The following is a 16,845-nucleotide window of genomic DNA, read 5'->3' as shown; positions in this document are numbered from 1 at the left end:
AGCAGGGAGCCCGATGCGGGACTCGATCCAGGGACTCCAGGATCATGACCTGAGCCGAAGGCAGTCGCTTAACCAACTGAGCCACCCAGGCGCCCTGAATAAATAAAATCTTTAAAAAAAATGTTTACCCAATTTTATCAAATTTTTAAATATTTTGATGTGAAGTATTTTAATGTTTAACAACCTTCAAAATGTCTAGTTCAAAATATTGCCAAATGTCAAAGGTTCTTGTAATTCTCCTTTTTACCTTCTTACTCAGGATAGTATTAAGTAATTGAACTCAGACTGAAATCCAAAACTTTCATTTCACTGTAAATATATAACAAATCGAAGTAAAGCGTCTAAACTTACCGCCTCTGATACAACATATTTATCTTATAAAGATAGATTAATTAATCTTTGGATTAATGACCCATCAACTGTAAAGATAGCATGATAAGATGATGATGATGGCGATGACGAGAATGTCAACACCAGATAGGTTAGTAACACAAGCTCACATTCATCAAGTCATTTATGAGCATTATGGGGTGGATTTTCCATAGTTTGTCTCACGAGATCAAAAAGCCAGGATGCTATGAATCAAACTCAAACATAGTCCTTACTAACACCAAAGCAGGCACTTCTAAACATGATTGCCTCTAGTCATTCAATAAATATATATTGACCACTGACCATTTCCTACAGTGTGGAAGGGATCAAGGATTTTATGCTCAGCAAAATAACATCGGTCCCTGTGCTCATGCAGTTTTTCATTTAGAAATAAAACATTAACCAAATTGTTGTACCAACAAATGAGATTTTGAATATCTGATAAGCATTGTAAAAGAAAAGTACAGAGTGCTAAGAGATAATGTAGGAAGGAGCCCCAATTTAGATTAATCAGTCAGTGATCCTTCCCTGAGGGAATGAGAGTACGATGAATTTATAAGAGCACAACTAGGAAAGATATGAGAGAAGTGAGTTTCAGGCAGAAGACTGTGCCTATTTGCTTTACTGGGGAAAGAGACTTTGTATTTACCTGAATGATGATCCATGTGGTGAAGGAGAGACAGCCTGCACACCTTTAGAGTGGGGCAGGCAGGAGCCAGATTGTGTAGGATCTCACAGGCCTTGTGTGGAGACTGAACTTTCTCCTAACTGCAATGGAAGCTTTTAAGATTTTGTGCAGAAAAGTGACATGACTTCATTGGCAGTTTTTTAAAAATCGTGGAACAGTGCATCTAAAACTAGTGATGTGCTGTATGGTGACTAACATAACATAATAATAATAATAATAAATCGCTGTGATGACTGAATGGAGCATGAACTGGATGTGGCCCAGTGATGATTCCTGGCCATATCAGCAGCCCTGAAAATAGATCAACCCGCTGCTTCCTAAAATGACCAGGTTGTTTGTACAAAGATTTAAAATACTAAGGGCTATCCATATACTTGCTCCTAACAAACAATAAACTTTTTCCTTCCTAATTGCACATACTTCCAGTCATTGCTGTTTCTTTTTTTTTAATTTTTAACTATACAGTTCAGTAGTGTTAAATATACACATATTATTATGTAACAGATCTCCAGAACTTTTCATCTTGAAACGCTGAAACTATACCCATTAAAAACTTAACATTTCCCCCTCCCCCAAACCACTGGTAACCACCATTTTACTTTCTTTTTCTATGAATTTGACAAGTCATTATTTTTTTTAATGTTTATTATTGCAGTGTAATTGATAGTATGTTTTTTTCCTCCCAAATTCTAACATTTGAAATTTTATTTTTGGTAGCTTGGTACTTTTTTATTTAAGAGAATTTTGTTCTATACCTTTTTCTGCCCCGCCCCCCAAAACAAACTGAGGTTCTTCCACCCTCTCTTTTCTCATCCACATACTTCTATTTCATAGGCCTGTATTCAGACCTAGACACAACATGCTGATTTGTCTCTATTTCAGTGGGAACTACATAAAAACCCCAAGGGGTTAGACAGAAAGCTGACACAATGGAAGGCATATGCTTGTTGCTGTTACCGGGAAGCTGCACCCAAACTCTGCCCTTGTTACCAACCTCTGCCCCACAGACTTTCTTGTCTGCTGCAATCCCTTATATCCTTTGAGCCAGATAGTCCTACGTTTTAAAATAAACTCACATAAAGGTTTCAAGCCAAAAAAACAATCTCTGAGGTCTTTCAAGTCCACTTGAAACAAAGGGTCCTTCCTGCAGTTTTTTTTTTTTAAAGAGAACTGATCCTCTTTTTTTTTTTTTTAATGATTTTTTATTTATTTATTTGAGAGAGAGAATGAGAGAGAGCACATGAGAGGGAGGAGGGTCAGAGGGAGAAGCAGACTCCCCCCCCCCCACCGGAGCAGGGAGCCCGATGCGGGACTCGATCCAGGGACTTCAGGATCACGACCCGAGGGGAAGGCAGCCGCCCAACCAACTGAGCCACCCAGGTGCCCTTCCTGCGGTTTTAATTCAGGTGGAAACTGAAAACAATGAAGAGCTACTTTCATAACAGGTTTAATTCTAGGAAATCAGTTGCTTTTCTATTAGGGAAAAATACACACATGACAAAGAGGAAAATGCGTTTATGTTTATAAAAATACTTTGAAATGCTTCCTGGAACATAGGAGGAGACTACCAGGTTGTAAGTCTCAGCAGAAAGATAAATAATGAAAAGGGACTGCTAACTTGCCTTGCTAGCCCATTTTATTTCCTCCTAAAGCAGATCCTGGGTAGAGAAAAAAAAACAGAAAAGGTCAAGGAGAGAGAGAGAGAGAGGACCCACAGGGTCAAAAGGGTTTGGGCTTTGGAGAACTGGAAGGCTTGTCATTCTCCCCAGAACTGATAGGCCAAGATAGTTGAGAAAATATCCCTGAATTAGGGGAGCTTGGGGAGGTCTCAGGAACAGGAGGACCCTGAGCTCAGCCCCGCCCAAGGTTTCCTGATGGAAGTGGAGAAACCAGAGAGCAATCCAAAGACTGGCCTAACAGACTCCACAACTAAATGCAGAGAAGAAGCTGCATCTGCAAGATTAAGAAGGCCAGGAAGGCAGAGGGAGGCTCCCTGCAGGAGGGAGGGAGCTGAGTGCAACCAGAGGGCAGAGAAATGAGCCCTTGCACCTGGGGGCTCACACGGGGAAGACTAAGCCCCATAACTTAAACTAGAGAGGCTGAATTCCGTGCGTTTGTAAAACCAGTGGCGCCTGGAGCTTTAAAAGTCAGCTAAGTCAGCACTGGAAGAGTCTGAAGGGTGACCGATAGCCAGGTCGCTGCCGCCCCTAAAGAAGCAGCAGCCTGCAAAGCGAGGCAAGAGATCAGCAATTCACACAACCCCAGGGCAAAGAGGAAACAGATTTGTTCTGATTTTAGAATGTGTCCGGGGACTCCTCAGAAAAGGAGAGAGCCTTCTGTGGGGTACATTTTCCTCCCCCAGCCCCCCAGCATAAACACAGAGCCACATGCCAGAGGCGGGGCTGCACTGACACCTTTAGCCTCTACCCAGGATTCAGGGCAAATTTTGTTAAAGCTACATCCCTGCTCAGCCACTGGGTGCTCAGCTGCCCCCACGCACAGCGCCCAACTGTGCACCCCATCCACTGCTGCAGGCTATGTCCAGATGCTTGGTTCACAGCTCTAACCTTGCACAGCTGCCACATCACACCCAGCAACCCCCCTCCCCGGGGGAGGGGGGACAGCCATTGTTGTGTGTTGCACCCAGCCTCCTCCCAGGACCCTGGCATGCAGCCCCCAGCAGAGGCAGCGCTTCAGGGGATCCAGCACAGGACTAGAGGCCCAATGCAAATTTTGCTAACACTGCCGCCCCAAAATAGAAAGAACTTATACAACTCAGCACCCAAAAAACAAATAATCCAATTAAAAAAGATGTGAACAGACATTTCTCCAACAGACATCCAGATGGCCAACAGACACATGAAAAGATGCTCATCATACTGACCACTAGGAAAATGAAAGTCAAAACTTCAATGAGAGGGGTGCCTGGGTGTCTCAGTCGGTTAAGCATCCAACTCTTGATTTTGGCTCAGGTCATGATCTCGGGGTCCTGGGATCAAGCCCCTGCCAGGCTCCGTGCTCAGGGGGGAGTCTGCTTGAAGATTCTCTTTGCTCCCTCTCCCTTTGCCCCTCCCCCTGCTCATGCTCTCTCTCTCAAATAAATTTTTTTTTAAAAGCATTAAAAAAAAAAACTACAATGAGTTATCAGAATGGCTAAAATCAAAAACACAAGAAACAACAGGTGTTGGTGAGGAAGTGGAGAAAAAGGAACCCTCTTGTACTGTTGATGGTAATGCAAATTGGTGTAGCCACTCTGGAAAACAGTATGGAGGTTCCTCAAAAAGTCAAAAATAAAACTACCTTATGATCCAGCACTCAAGCTACTGACTAATTCAAAGGGATATATGCACCCCTATGTTTACTGCAGCATTATTTACAATAGCCAAGATATAGAAACAGCCAAAGTTTTCACTGATTGATGAATGGATAAAGAAGATGTGGTGTATATATATACAATGGAATGTTATTCAGCTATAAAAAAGAATGAAATCTTGCCATTTGCAATGACATAGATGGAGCTAGAGAGTATAATGCTAAGTGAAATAAGTCAGTCAGAGAAAGACAAATACCATATGATTTCACTCATATGTGGAATTTAGGAAACAAAGCAAATAAGCAAAGGGAAAAAGAGAGAGACAAACCAAGAAACAGACTTTTGACTACAGAGAACTGATGGTTACTAGAGGGGAGGTGGGTGGGAGGCTGGGTTCAATAGGTGATGGGGCTCAAGGAGGGCACTTATCATGATGAGCAGTGGGTGATGTATGGAAGTATTGAATCACCATACTGTACAGCTGCAACTAATGTAACACTGTATGTTAACTAGATGGAATTAAGATAAAACAAGTGAAAAAAAGCATATTAAAATCAGACACATACATAAATGTCAATGTTCTTGTTACAAAAAGTAACAAAAAAATCCAAAAAGCTAAAAACATATAAAAATACTTCATTTCATGAGTTATTAAACCACAGTGTAAAACCACTACTACTCATCTACCAAACTTGTTCATGTTTCTGTTTGGAGATCTTTGTGATGTGTGTGTGTGTGTGTGTGTTGTATTCTTGAATAGCTACTTAGAGTAGATATAACATTTATATTTCTCAACTGAAACACTTTAGGCAATTTAAAAAAAATTTTTTTTTTTTTTCTGAGACTGCTTTCTGGTTTTGGTAGCATAATTATCTCCGGCTCATCATCCAGGGAATATCTCAGTTTCAATCTCATGCAAGGAACTAGTGTGCAAGACACTCTTTTGACACATGAGGCAAAATAACGAACATAAATCAGTGTGAGATTATGGAAAGGACCTCCATTCCTTTTCCTGAGACCACACTTTCAGAGCTCTCTTTCACAAACTAGGTTATGATGGACTCATTTACTCTAGTAAGAACACCTATTATGCTAGAATCTCATTTTTCACTCAGACATATCTCAAGCTGCATGCCCTCCCAAAAGGGAAGAAGATCAGGGACTGATTCTCATTGCATTAATGTAATACTTGTAATATTGAGTGATCTTCCAGGGCTATCTGAGACCATACTCAATCATTTTCTATCCCCTTACAGCATGATATATACAGTCATTGTGATAGTGATCTTTCACCTTTGGGGTGTAACGAATCAGAGATAGAGCTGGATATAGCTTCTCTTATAATTCCAGCTCCCAAATGCAGGACTATCCAAAAAGCAGGTATAAGTGTAATGGATTTTACTGAATATGTGGAGGGGGATATCGTTTTTTTAAGTTTTTATCAGACTTTGGGACTAGTCCTCTGTCTTCCTGGTGGTGGCCTCCCTGAAATAAATCCCTTTCTTGTTTCACCACCACTGGTCTCTCTGCTTTTGGGTTTTGTCAATGGCAAGTGGCCGAACCTGGTCTGCTTGGGAGCCCTGGAGCCAGGCGCTCTTGTGCCCCTGGCCTCTGGTAACAGTCCGTTTGTGGACAGACAAGCTGGGGACAAAATAAAGAAAGCTAGTTAGGGTGACATTTACTAAGGCCCAAGTGCAGAGTGACTGGGATCCTCTAACTTCCCTCCCCGCTGTACTTTCTCAGGCTCTGGTGACGTAGTTCTGGCAGCTTGGTTCTGGCATGCCTTCTCCAAATATTTAACCAATAGTTAAAGTAGTTTTACTTTCAGGTTCAGTTTCTTCAATGCTCTTAACCTCCTCAGTCTGTTCTCTCATTCCGTGGGATGGGGAAACAGAACAAGGGTGAGTTGAGAGACAACTGGAAGCTCATTCTCCAACAGACCAGCAGTGCTGTGGAGCAGGTATGTTCATTTCTAAACTTTCTTTTACAGGCACTTTAGGTTGGGGCTTAAAACCTTAATTTCTGAGATAAAAATGGGAACTGAGAAGAGGAATGCAATAGATACATCTAAATATGTAAGATATAAAACCTTGTAGTTGAGATTTCCACTTAATGTTGTTTACATATTCTTGCTCTAAAATCTACATATTCAAAAAATCTACATATTGAAAAAAATCTGAATTACAGAGGAAGCTTAAGACTACAGTGAAATCTTATCTACCATTCACTTAGATTCACCCTGTGGTGATATTTTGTGACATTTGCATTCTCTTTCTAAACAGATGTAGTAGTTTTTCTATTTACATTCTTATTCTGATTATTATTTGGAAGAGTAAGTAACAGAGGCCATGACTCTTCCCCACTAAATACTCTAGCACCTCTATCTTGGGATCCAGACATTGTTCTACTTCCTTTCTTTGGATCTACTTCATTCCCCCACGGCTGCTCCTTCCTCTCCCCTATTTCCATAACTCCAGTAAGTCTGTGCTCAGTAAGGACATCCCTGGCCATCCTACTAATACTTGCAGTGAATTCTCTGGGTATTTAACATAGCTAGCCTCTCCCTGCTTCTGGGCGCTCACTCTGTCTGCATCGACTCTGAAGCCCCATGGTCTCCCAGGACTGCCACCCCTTAAAGTTCCCCAAGGCTTTTCTTCTTTTGTATTCTTAAGCTGAATTAAGTCATCTCAACACATACATAATTCAATTAACCCCTATCACTCACCTATATCTCTTTCCTCAGGATTATTTCCGTTTTACAAATCTACTATGTGCCCAACATGGGGACCGAGCAGAGAACAGAACAGCCATGACACCTTTCTCCTCAAGCTTCGACTTAGTGGGGATAATTACAATTGTGAGAAACAGCAGAGTATCATCGTTGTTGTCTGTCTGTAGTCTTCCTAGTTTGAGATGGTTACTGGGAAGTACTGTTAACTCTCCCCTTACCTCCATTCTTCCTTTCTCCCGTACTAATAGGACTCCTGCTTACCTGCCATGCATATCATTTCCCAGAATAATGATGGCAATTCCAGCCTCTCTTGTGGTTGTGTACTGGAATATGACTAACCTAAGAAGCAATTTGGTTTATGTAGACATGATGAGTTCGTAAAGGACAGGCTTACCTTCCCCTTGTCTGTTCCCTGCTTAGAATACAAATATGACAACGCACCGTCTCACACCACGGGCCGCCCCTTACAGATGACGGAGCATATGAGAAAAAGGTTCTGAAGCTTCAATCCTTATGAAACAAAAAGCACATACCATCTCTAGATTACTGACCCTGAAATTTATGAGGGAGAAATCCATGTAAATTGCTTAAGAGACATTTTTTTCTAATTGTCACAGCTAAGCCTAAGCAATATAGTTATCTTACTATCACCCTGAGGGCAGGGGCCACAGCTTGTTTTTATCCAAGCACATAAGCACAATGTGTGGCACATAATAGATGTTCAACCAATGTGTTGAAAAAACAAAAAAAGCCACAATAAATGGGACTGGAGATCAAGGACTGAAAATATGAAAAGATATCTTTCCTAAACCTGAGGTGAGCCCTCATCGCAGACTGGTGATACCCAGTGTTTCATCCCTAGCTTCATTAGAGATTTGGAGGCAAGAAATTTAGGGGATCAATGAGATTCAAAATCAGAAACTACAATTCTACAACATTTTTTACTACTGAAGTCAGCACTCTGCAGATGGCCACTCTGCATTTTGGGCCATGGAAAAGTACAGAAGTGCTAATGTATGCATCCTTTCAATAACTCTGAGGCAAGAGAATGACTTTGTGGTCTTATTTTACTGTGAGACTCACTCTTCTGGGTTTGCAAGTTTCCACTGCATCTGAGGACACATCCTATATAATACATGCTCCTCTCAAAGCTCCTCACAAATATATATATATTTGTGTATATATATATATAAATATATAATCTAGAGAAATATAGATTTCTCTATATAGATATATAGAAAAATATATATATAATCTAAAGAAAACTAAATTTTAAACAATTCATTCCTTAAAGTAGGTGGGATTTTATTTTATTTATTTATTTTTTGATAGAAAGAGGGAGGGAGGGAGAGAGAGAGAGAGAGAGCGTGTGCACACAAGTTGGGGAGGGCCAGAGGGAGAAGAAGGGAGAGAATTTTAAGCAGGCGCCACGCCCAGTGCAGAGCCAGACATGGGGGCTCTATCCCACAACCCTGAGATCATGACCTGAGCCAAAACCAAGAGTCAGATGCCTAACCAACTGAGCCACCCAGGCCCCCAGTAGGTGGAATTTTAATAGGAATAAATATAATCTCATTTACCCTGCCTCAATTGTTCACCTCTTATCTATTTTATTTTTATAGATACAACATCGTGCAAGTTTTAGGGTATAAAACGTGTTGCTTTGATACATTTATATATTTCAACATAATTACCACCTTAGCCTTAGCTAACATCTCTATCCTGTCAATTATCATTTTTGTGTATATATGTGTGTATGTGCTGGCAACAGTTAAGATCTAGTCTTTTAGAAACTTTGAAGTTTATAATCTGGTATTATTATCTATAATCATTATGCTGTGCACCTCCAGGCCTTATTTATTTACTAGTTGCAAGCTTATACCCTTATAAATGACTAACCTTCAAATTCCCCAAGTCCTAGCCCCTGGTAACCACTATTCTACTGTTTTTTTATGAGTTCAATTTTTTAACAAAAGATTTTATTTATTTGTCAGAGAAACAGAGAGAGAGAGGGACAGAGAGAGAGTGGCAGACAGAGGGAGAAGCACGTTCCCTGCTGAGCAAAGAGCCCAATGTGGGGCTCAATCCCAGGACCCTGGGATCATGACCTGAGCCAAAGGCAGACGCTTAACCGACTGAGCCACCCAGGCATCCCCAATTTTTTTTTTTAGATTCCACATATAAGTAATATCATACAGTATTGGACTTATCTCACTTAGCATAATGCCCTCAAGGTCCATACATGCTGTCACAAAAGGAAACATTTCCTTATTTCTCATGCCTGAACAATATTCCACTGTATATATGTACACAACTTCTTTATCCATTCATCTATTGATGGACATTGAGACTGTTTCCATCTCTTGGCTATTGTCAGTTATGTGGCAATAATACGAGAGTGCAGATATCGCCTTGAGATCTTGATTTCAATTCTTTTGGATAAATACCCCCAAGTGGGATTGTTGGATTATATGGTAGTTCTATTTTTAATTTTATGCAACCTCCATACTGTTTCCCATGGTGGCTAAACCAATTTACAATGTACATTCCTACCATCCGTGTACAAGTGTTCTCTTATCTCCACATCCTCACTAATAATTCTCTCTTGTCTTCTTAATAACAGCCATTCTAACAGGTGTGAGGTGATCTCTCATTGTGGTTTTAAGATATCCCTGATTTCCCTGATGATGAGTGATGTTCAGTATCTTTTCATATACTGCTGGTCATTTGGATGTCTTCTTTGGAAAAATGTCTGTTTAGTTCCTCTACTGAATTTGTAATCGATCATTTTTTTGTTATTGAGTTGTATGACTGTCAATTATGTTCTTAATATGCTTCATTGGGAAAGATATCAAAGATATCCAAAGGATACCAGAGCATGTTAACTGAAGGAAGATACTTAAAATTATTAACTGCAGTGCTTGGAAGGAAAACACTAATTTAGTAGGAGGAGATGGGACTGATGAAAAGTTTCACACTGCTTAAGGTCTTTAAAAAAATGTTGTAGAATTGTAGTTTCTGATTTTGAATCTCATTGATCCCCTAAATTTCTTGCCTCCTTCAGGGCTGGGGATTCTGACAGTGACCTTTATGGACACCTTCCACAGTGGAGCGGTTCCTTGTCTGGACGATGTGTGATACCCCTGTTCTGGTGTGAGGACTCAGTGGCTCTGCAGAGGGAGATCCCCACAGAAATGGTCTTGGCACTCCCACACCTAGACCCTGGGGTAGCCCCCACAATGCAGCCCTCCCAGGATGACGAGCTCCAGAAGCAGTACCTGGTACTTGGTCTTAATAGTTGATTCTCCATGTTACCCCCTCTACCTAAAGGCTACCTGATTGGCCATAAATTAGGTAGCCTTCATGGTGGAAGGATTTTGATTCTTCTGAGTAAGAGAGTTATAAAGGACACTATTACTCTATTTTATCTCCTTCTCCTTCAAACTCAGACACTTTGTCCGAAGCAGAGTCAGTACAGACACTCAGATGCCTCCTTGACTGAATATTGGCAGTTAGCCTATGTGATTGGAACACGCTTACGTTATTTTGAGCTTGCTGCTTTTTCTTTGCACTCTCTCCCACTCACAGCAACCCAAGTTTCTCTGAGAAGATTCTGCTACCAGATCATTCTTGATTTTTATTTTGCTTTTAGTTATATTACTGTTAATCATGCCTTGTGGGTACAATCACAGGACATTACAGCTGCAAGGAGCCATTGAGATTACATAATGCAGACTCAACATGTCACAAGGAAGGGTCGGGGAATTCAGAAACTTACCAATAGTCTTAATGGAGTAATTCTTTCTGAGATGGTAGTAATTCAAGTTTCTTTTAACAGTAATTCACTGGGTGTTACAAGCAACTAATGAATCACTGAGCAGTACATCAAAAAACTAATGATATACTATATGTTGGCTAATTGAATTTAAATTAAAGTAATTCACATACCATAAATTTCATGTATTTAAAATGTACAATTGGGGCGCCTGGGTGGCTCAGATGGTTAAGTGTCTGCCTTCGGCTCAGGTTATGATCCCAGGGTCCTGGGATCGAGTCCCGCATCGGGCTCCCTGCTCAGCGGGGAGCCTGCTTCTCCCTCTGCCTCTCTCTCTCTGTCTCTTATGAATAAATAAAATCTTTTAAATAAATAAATAAATAAAATGTACAATTGACAGAAATGTACAAATGTAAATGTACAATTTCTTTCACATGGGGAAGGTGGTCTAGGAAATCTTCCTGGAAGAGGAGTGTGACATAAACTGTGAAAGATTTGTACGTACTATCCAGGGTGGGAGGTTACTGGAGAAGCCACAGCAGAAAAAAAGAGCAGTATTCAGTCAAGGATGCCATCTGAGTGTCTACTGACTTTGCTTCAGATAAAGTGTCTGAGTTTGGAGAAGGAAAGCACCCCAGATTGTGTTTATAAAACTGCACATTCTTCTGGAGGCTGGAGGGGCTAGTGAGATAACCAGGATCTTGGAACATTCTATGGGGGGTGGGGGGAAAGCAATTGGGAAATGCTAATCAGTTTTTTTCTCAGACTATTTCAATGGAAGTTCAGGTTTGACTTGCCTGATATGTCTTTGCCCTTTGTGGTCCCCAGGACTTGCTGCAGATGAAGAAGGAACTAGAAGAAAGCTGTAAGAAGAAAGATGAGCTTCTCCATGATGCACAAAGAGCCTTAGCAGGTATGGGGAGGGCTCAGCGCATGATGGGGTAGGAAGTTCCTGCCATGCCCTTGGTGCGCCCACCCTGGCAGGAGGATCTTCCTGAAGCAAGGAGTTTCCTCTCCTTCGGTGGAATGCACACTGTGCTAAATCTGAAAATAACAAGGTAGGGTGTGGTTGCTCATCAGCCGGGCGGCCAGGGCCTTTCCCAGCATGTTCTCAAACCTGCCCTTGAGGTGTGGTCACCAGTTGAATTCAGACATTTCCCTCTGCTCTTTCAAGACAGTCTGGTGTCTGAGAGAGTGGGGGGTTGTGGGACAGGGGGCTGTAGTAGCTTTCAGGCTTAACCTCTGTTATCTTTCCTCTCTGAATGAAAATCTTCCTGGAGCAGAGGAGCAGGACAAAAGAGAGACAGCGGAGAGAGAAAAGCAGCTTCTTGAGGAAAGGTGTGAAGAACTGCAGCAAAAGTTAAAGCTTATAGAAATAACTTTCAAGAAATCCATGATCCAATTGAAAAAGGAGATGGAAGAGAAAGAAAACCTTCAGAGAGAGCAGGATGAGAGGATTCGGAGGCTTGAGGTAAGCCTGGCCTGGGACCTGGCAGGGACTGCAGAACAAAGCCCTGAAAAACCCCAGGAAGGGAGGGTTGAAAGTTAGAGTGAAGTCAGAGAGAGAAGCACCACTGTCATTTACTGCATTTGATTCACCACACGCCCTGAATTTGTCACGGCTTGTGTCGAGGGTGTTCACACTGAGTTTCCGGAGAGTCCGGTAAGAACTTGGTAGCTCCAAGCATTTACAGAAGATACATAACCTTCCCAGAGCGTGGGCTGCTATTCTGAGGGATTCCTGGAGGATCACACAGAGCAATAGTAGATAGGGTCCCCACGTTTATCGCATAGATATCCTAACTGGGTGTTTGTGATAGAAGCAGCAACTGGTTCACTTTCCCAAGGTTACTGCCAGTTCTCAGGCACCCTACTCACCCAATGACCCTAAGAGAGATCCTTGCTGACCTAAAACTATCAGCTATGTACAGACTCAGATATGAGGGGGCCTGACAGCCCCTAACCTGCAGCTATCTCCCAGTCAAGATGGCCTGCCCGAGTCAGCACATAGCACACAGGGAATTCTCTCTTCTCCCATCTGGAAGTGTCTGTATCAGATTTCTAAACCGGCTTAGAAGTTCCCATTATTTCTAAGATGTGGGTGAGCGTTTGTGCCATTCAGATCAAAGAGCATCATTTTAGCTAGAATATCTCACAACAATTGTCCTTATGCCTGTTTCACACCTTGCAAAATGATGGATGAATATAAATAAGGTTGTACTATGCTTCTTCTCATTTCCCAACCCTAAACCAGGAGATATTCCTGCTATCAATGATCTAATAAGAGAGAATACATTAAAAAGGAAAATGCAGATAATTTTATAAACTGTTAATATAAAATCTTATTCCTGAAAGTTTGGAGTTTTTAAATGTTTTCCTTTTATGAATATATCACCCGCTTTTCAGGCCCAAATGAGCGCTTTGACTGCAAATAAGCAAAATGCTAAAAATTACTGCTTTTCAAAGATAATTGCAAATGATAAGGAAGAAAACAGTTTGGAGCCTTCATGGTGGTCTAAAATTTGCATGCTGATAAACGAGTTGTATTCACTAATTACCAAGTTTTTCACTTGTGGATAATTTCAGGTAATTTTTATAAGTTTTCATAACAGCTTTCTGACATAGCTTATTTTTACATGTATGCACCTTTTCTGTTTTTTAGCAAAATTTTAGTAGAAAGATATAAAATACCTACTACAGGGCATCAATGCCTGGCAAACAAAAGATATAGTCAATGTGGCTGGATAGTTAATTCAAATGGACATGAAAATAACGGATTTGAAGAAAAAGGTCAGATCTGTATTATCCTGGAAAAGAAACATATTGGAATATATTTATCAAAAAATGCTAAATGCTTCTGAAAGTTGCACATGAATCATTACACAAATGGATATCCACACTGTGTTCTTGAGTAGGACAGGCCAGTTCCCTATGCAAATCAATTCTTAGTTCACTTACAAATATCATGTGTTCTGAATTAAAATTTAAAAAAAGGTTAATTGTAAAATTTAAATGGAGCTGATCAAAAAAAAATCAAAAAGCCAAGACAATTCAGAAGAGGTACAATGAAATTTATAGAACTGCAGTAATTAGAACAGTGTGTCAACTGAGCATAAAGACACAACAACAGAACACACTGTGTAGTCTAAAAGTAGAACCCCACCATATATAGGAAATAACTGCATGTGAAAAGTGTTACTTCAAATTAGTGGGAAAGTATGAATTGTACAATACCTATTGTCAAATAACTGGACAGCTGTGCAGAATGAAAGGGTGATTAGATCTATTGTAAATTTTGCACAAAGTAAATTCCAGCTTGACCTCAGATTAAACACGAAAAAATTGCATAAAATCAGTAAATGTCAGATAATTATAAATAATCTTGGAACATCAAATTTATTTTTAAATGCCATAAAACCTGAAGACATGAAAGTACTGACAAAACTACGTAAAAAATAAAGATAAAATTTGTTGTGGTGAAAAAGAACCTAGAGAAATTCAGAAGCCAAAAATGTTCTCAAGACAGCCTTGATTTATGTCAGAGGAAAGAGCTGATTTTATAAGTTATATATCATAAAGAGCCACAAGTCAATAAAAATGGGCAAACTCTGAGTAGATAGCTTATAGAAAAGATGTTCAAGTAACTCAAAATAAGAGAAATGAAACTAAAACCATGAGATGTAGTGTTTCACTTCATATGCTATCAAACTGCGTTCCCAATGTTTCTGAAAACATGTCCTTTCATGGGAGTCCAAATGGTATAATATGTATTGCAAATTGTGTCTAATATTTCTTAAGTTTTAATAGATGTCCATTTTGGCCCCACACGTTGTTTTAAGGCATACACGCACTCTCTCTCATCTCACACAGTAAGAAAAATTATGTATTTATCAGATGTCCACTGCAGCACTCACTATAACTTTAAAGACTGGACCTACTTATATGTCCATCTATATGGGAGTGGTAATATAAGTTTTAGCACACTTATACAATGGTATATTATATAGCCAGAAAATTGAGAAACAGAGCACTATTTGTAATGTGGGGAAAGTGGGGTGCAAACCAATAGGAATAGTGGCACTCATATATACTTGTATGTATACCCTTAGATGATCTCTGGAGTAACACGAGGAACTAGCAATGTTGGTTCCTTCCAGGGGAAGCTAGATTTCTGAGATCAGGAATGAGAGGAATACTTATTTTATTTTGTATAAACCTCTGTTATGTTTGGAAATTTTACAAGGAGTATGCAATTCTTGTTCAGGAGGATAAGAAAGAAAAAACAGGGATGATGGTGGTGGTGGTAATAGGGAATTTTGCATTCTTAGAAAAGCATCAGCTAGTTCAAAAGAGAGGTCTGATAGTGAGGTCCCAAACTGGAAAAAACAAAACGTGAATCCTAATCTTGTTTGTATTATGGAGTTTATTTGTACTTGCTCAAATTCTTTGAAAAATGAGATATAAAGTATGATGTGATTCTGAAATCCCAGCTGGTGTCTTTCACTTTCTAGCTGCAATTTATAGTTTTAGGTGCTAGGGGAGAGTGGGTCTGCAGTGTATCTTTGGGGTTTTTGGACTTTCCTTTCAGCTGACTTAATATTTGCATGCTATGCTTTTGTTATAATGAATTACTTCCAGTTGCAAATGCTTGACAGGTTACCCCTTTATTCTAGATAGCTGTGCACAGTATTTGGACTTCTTCAAATAACCTCTCTTACTGATCCTCACCTTCATTTTGCAGGCTGGTTTCTCCTTGAAGTCTTGGATTTCCTGAATCCCCGAAATCGGGTTGTGTGACCCTCCTTTGTACTCGCATTGCACCTGCAGCATGATTTTGAAAATTTAAATTACCCATTTACTCTGTCTTACTGGTGATGCCTCCCTACCAAGGACTAGTTTATCTTTGTCATTGTAATCTTAGCTCCTACTTCTGTGTCCAGCACTTGATCAGTAAGTGGAAAATGTTGGTTGAATAAAGTTTCCCACTTTCTATATCCTCATTATGACAGATGCTTCAAAACACTCTTAAAACAGGGCACCTGGGTGGCTCAGTTGGTTAAGCGACTGCCTTCGGCTCAGGTCATGATCCTGGAGTCCCGGGATCGAGTCCCGCATTGGGCTCCCTGCTCAGCAGGGAGTCTGCTTCTCCCTCTGACCCTCCCCCCTCTCATGTACTCTCTCTCATTCTCGCTCTCTCAAATAAATAAATAAATCTAAAAAAAAAAAAACCACTCTTAAAACAAAGGGTGCAGTTTTTGATATGGAGAACAAAGGCAAAAGGAAATGTGGATGAAATTAAATTTCCTTATAACTTGCAGCCCACTGACAAATACTTGAGGCAGGCAGGTATTTGGAACTCCAGGAACTCCCAACTGTCTTAATGTAATGCTTTGCTAGAGGCAAAACACAACCTTAGCTTGACAATAGCCAGGCCTCCAGGATCCTGTAATGTTAGGAGTTAGCTGGAAAGTTAGGTGGTCAGGGCCTGGGTCCCCAACAAGAAAATATGGAGCCAGGACAGCTAAAATAAAACAGCATTAATATCCTGTTTTTGCAGCTTAGACAGAACTATACTAGCATTCTGTTTTATGCCTTTGCAGAAATGACTTCTGCAAAACGTCCTAAAATAAAACCATAAAGCATTTGTCACCATCACAGGCAAAGGACAGTTAAAACCTAAGCCCCCAGAAGTCAGACCAAAAAAAAAAAAAAAAAAAAAGACCATCAGCACATAGACATTAACTTAATAGGCAGAAAGAAACTTGGAAGCCCCATGACCAAGAGCGGAGGGCATTAAGGGGATACAAAAGCCTGTAACAGTTGGAAACTGGAACTGAATACATGGTGAATCAGCTCTTTTCTCAGGAAGAACATTGTGGCAAGTCTCAGCATGCATGTCCTCACAGCCCTATCTTCTAGGAACTGCAGTCCTAATTCACTCTACCCACTTTGTATTAGGATCTTAA

At 40.4% G+C, this 16,845-nt stretch overlaps 1 protein-coding gene and 1 long non-coding RNA gene across 3 annotated transcripts in view; one reads left to right on the top strand and one right to left on the bottom strand.

The window, feature by feature from the left end:
- The window catches only part of LOC145721312 (uncharacterized), a 130,506-nt gene extending 122,888 nt beyond the window's left edge, over positions 1 to 7,618 (bottom strand). Inside the window, exon 1 of the long non-coding RNA XR_014144972.1 lies at positions 7,499 to 7,618. This is a non-coding gene — a long non-coding RNA (uncharacterized LOC145721312). The remainder of the gene's footprint in view (positions 1 to 7,498) is intronic.
- Positions 6,181 to 15,879, top strand: LOC115942740 (guanylate-binding protein 7-like). 2 transcript variants are annotated; one of them, XM_031033769.2, is made up of 6 exons: positions 6,181 to 6,333; positions 10,169 to 10,385; positions 11,708 to 11,792; positions 12,163 to 12,350; positions 13,286 to 13,465; positions 15,621 to 15,879. In XM_031033769.2, the coding sequence occupies exons 2-5, from the start codon at positions 10,299 to 10,301 to the stop codon at positions 13,457 to 13,459; spliced, it is 534 nt and encodes a 177-aa protein (XP_030889629.2). In that variant the 5' UTR covers positions 6,181 to 6,333; positions 10,169 to 10,298; the 3' UTR covers positions 13,460 to 13,465; positions 15,621 to 15,879. The 2 variants fall into 2 exon arrangements, with proteins under 2 accessions (XP_030889629.2, XP_030889630.2); XM_031033770.2 differs by lacking the exon at positions 10,169 to 10,385 and having other exon boundaries at positions 6,213 to 6,333.
- Positions 15,880 to 16,845: the final 966 nt, after the last annotated feature.

The sequence above is a fragment of the Leptonychotes weddellii genome, chromosome 4 (assembly GCF_054177405.1).
Source record: "Leptonychotes weddellii isolate Sample4059 chromosome 4, ASM5417740v2, whole genome shotgun sequence".
NCBI lineage: Eukaryota > Metazoa > Chordata > Mammalia > Carnivora > Phocidae > Leptonychotes > Leptonychotes weddellii.
Note: the sequence above shows the minus strand (reverse complement) of the source record. Positions and strands in the feature narration are given on the sequence as shown.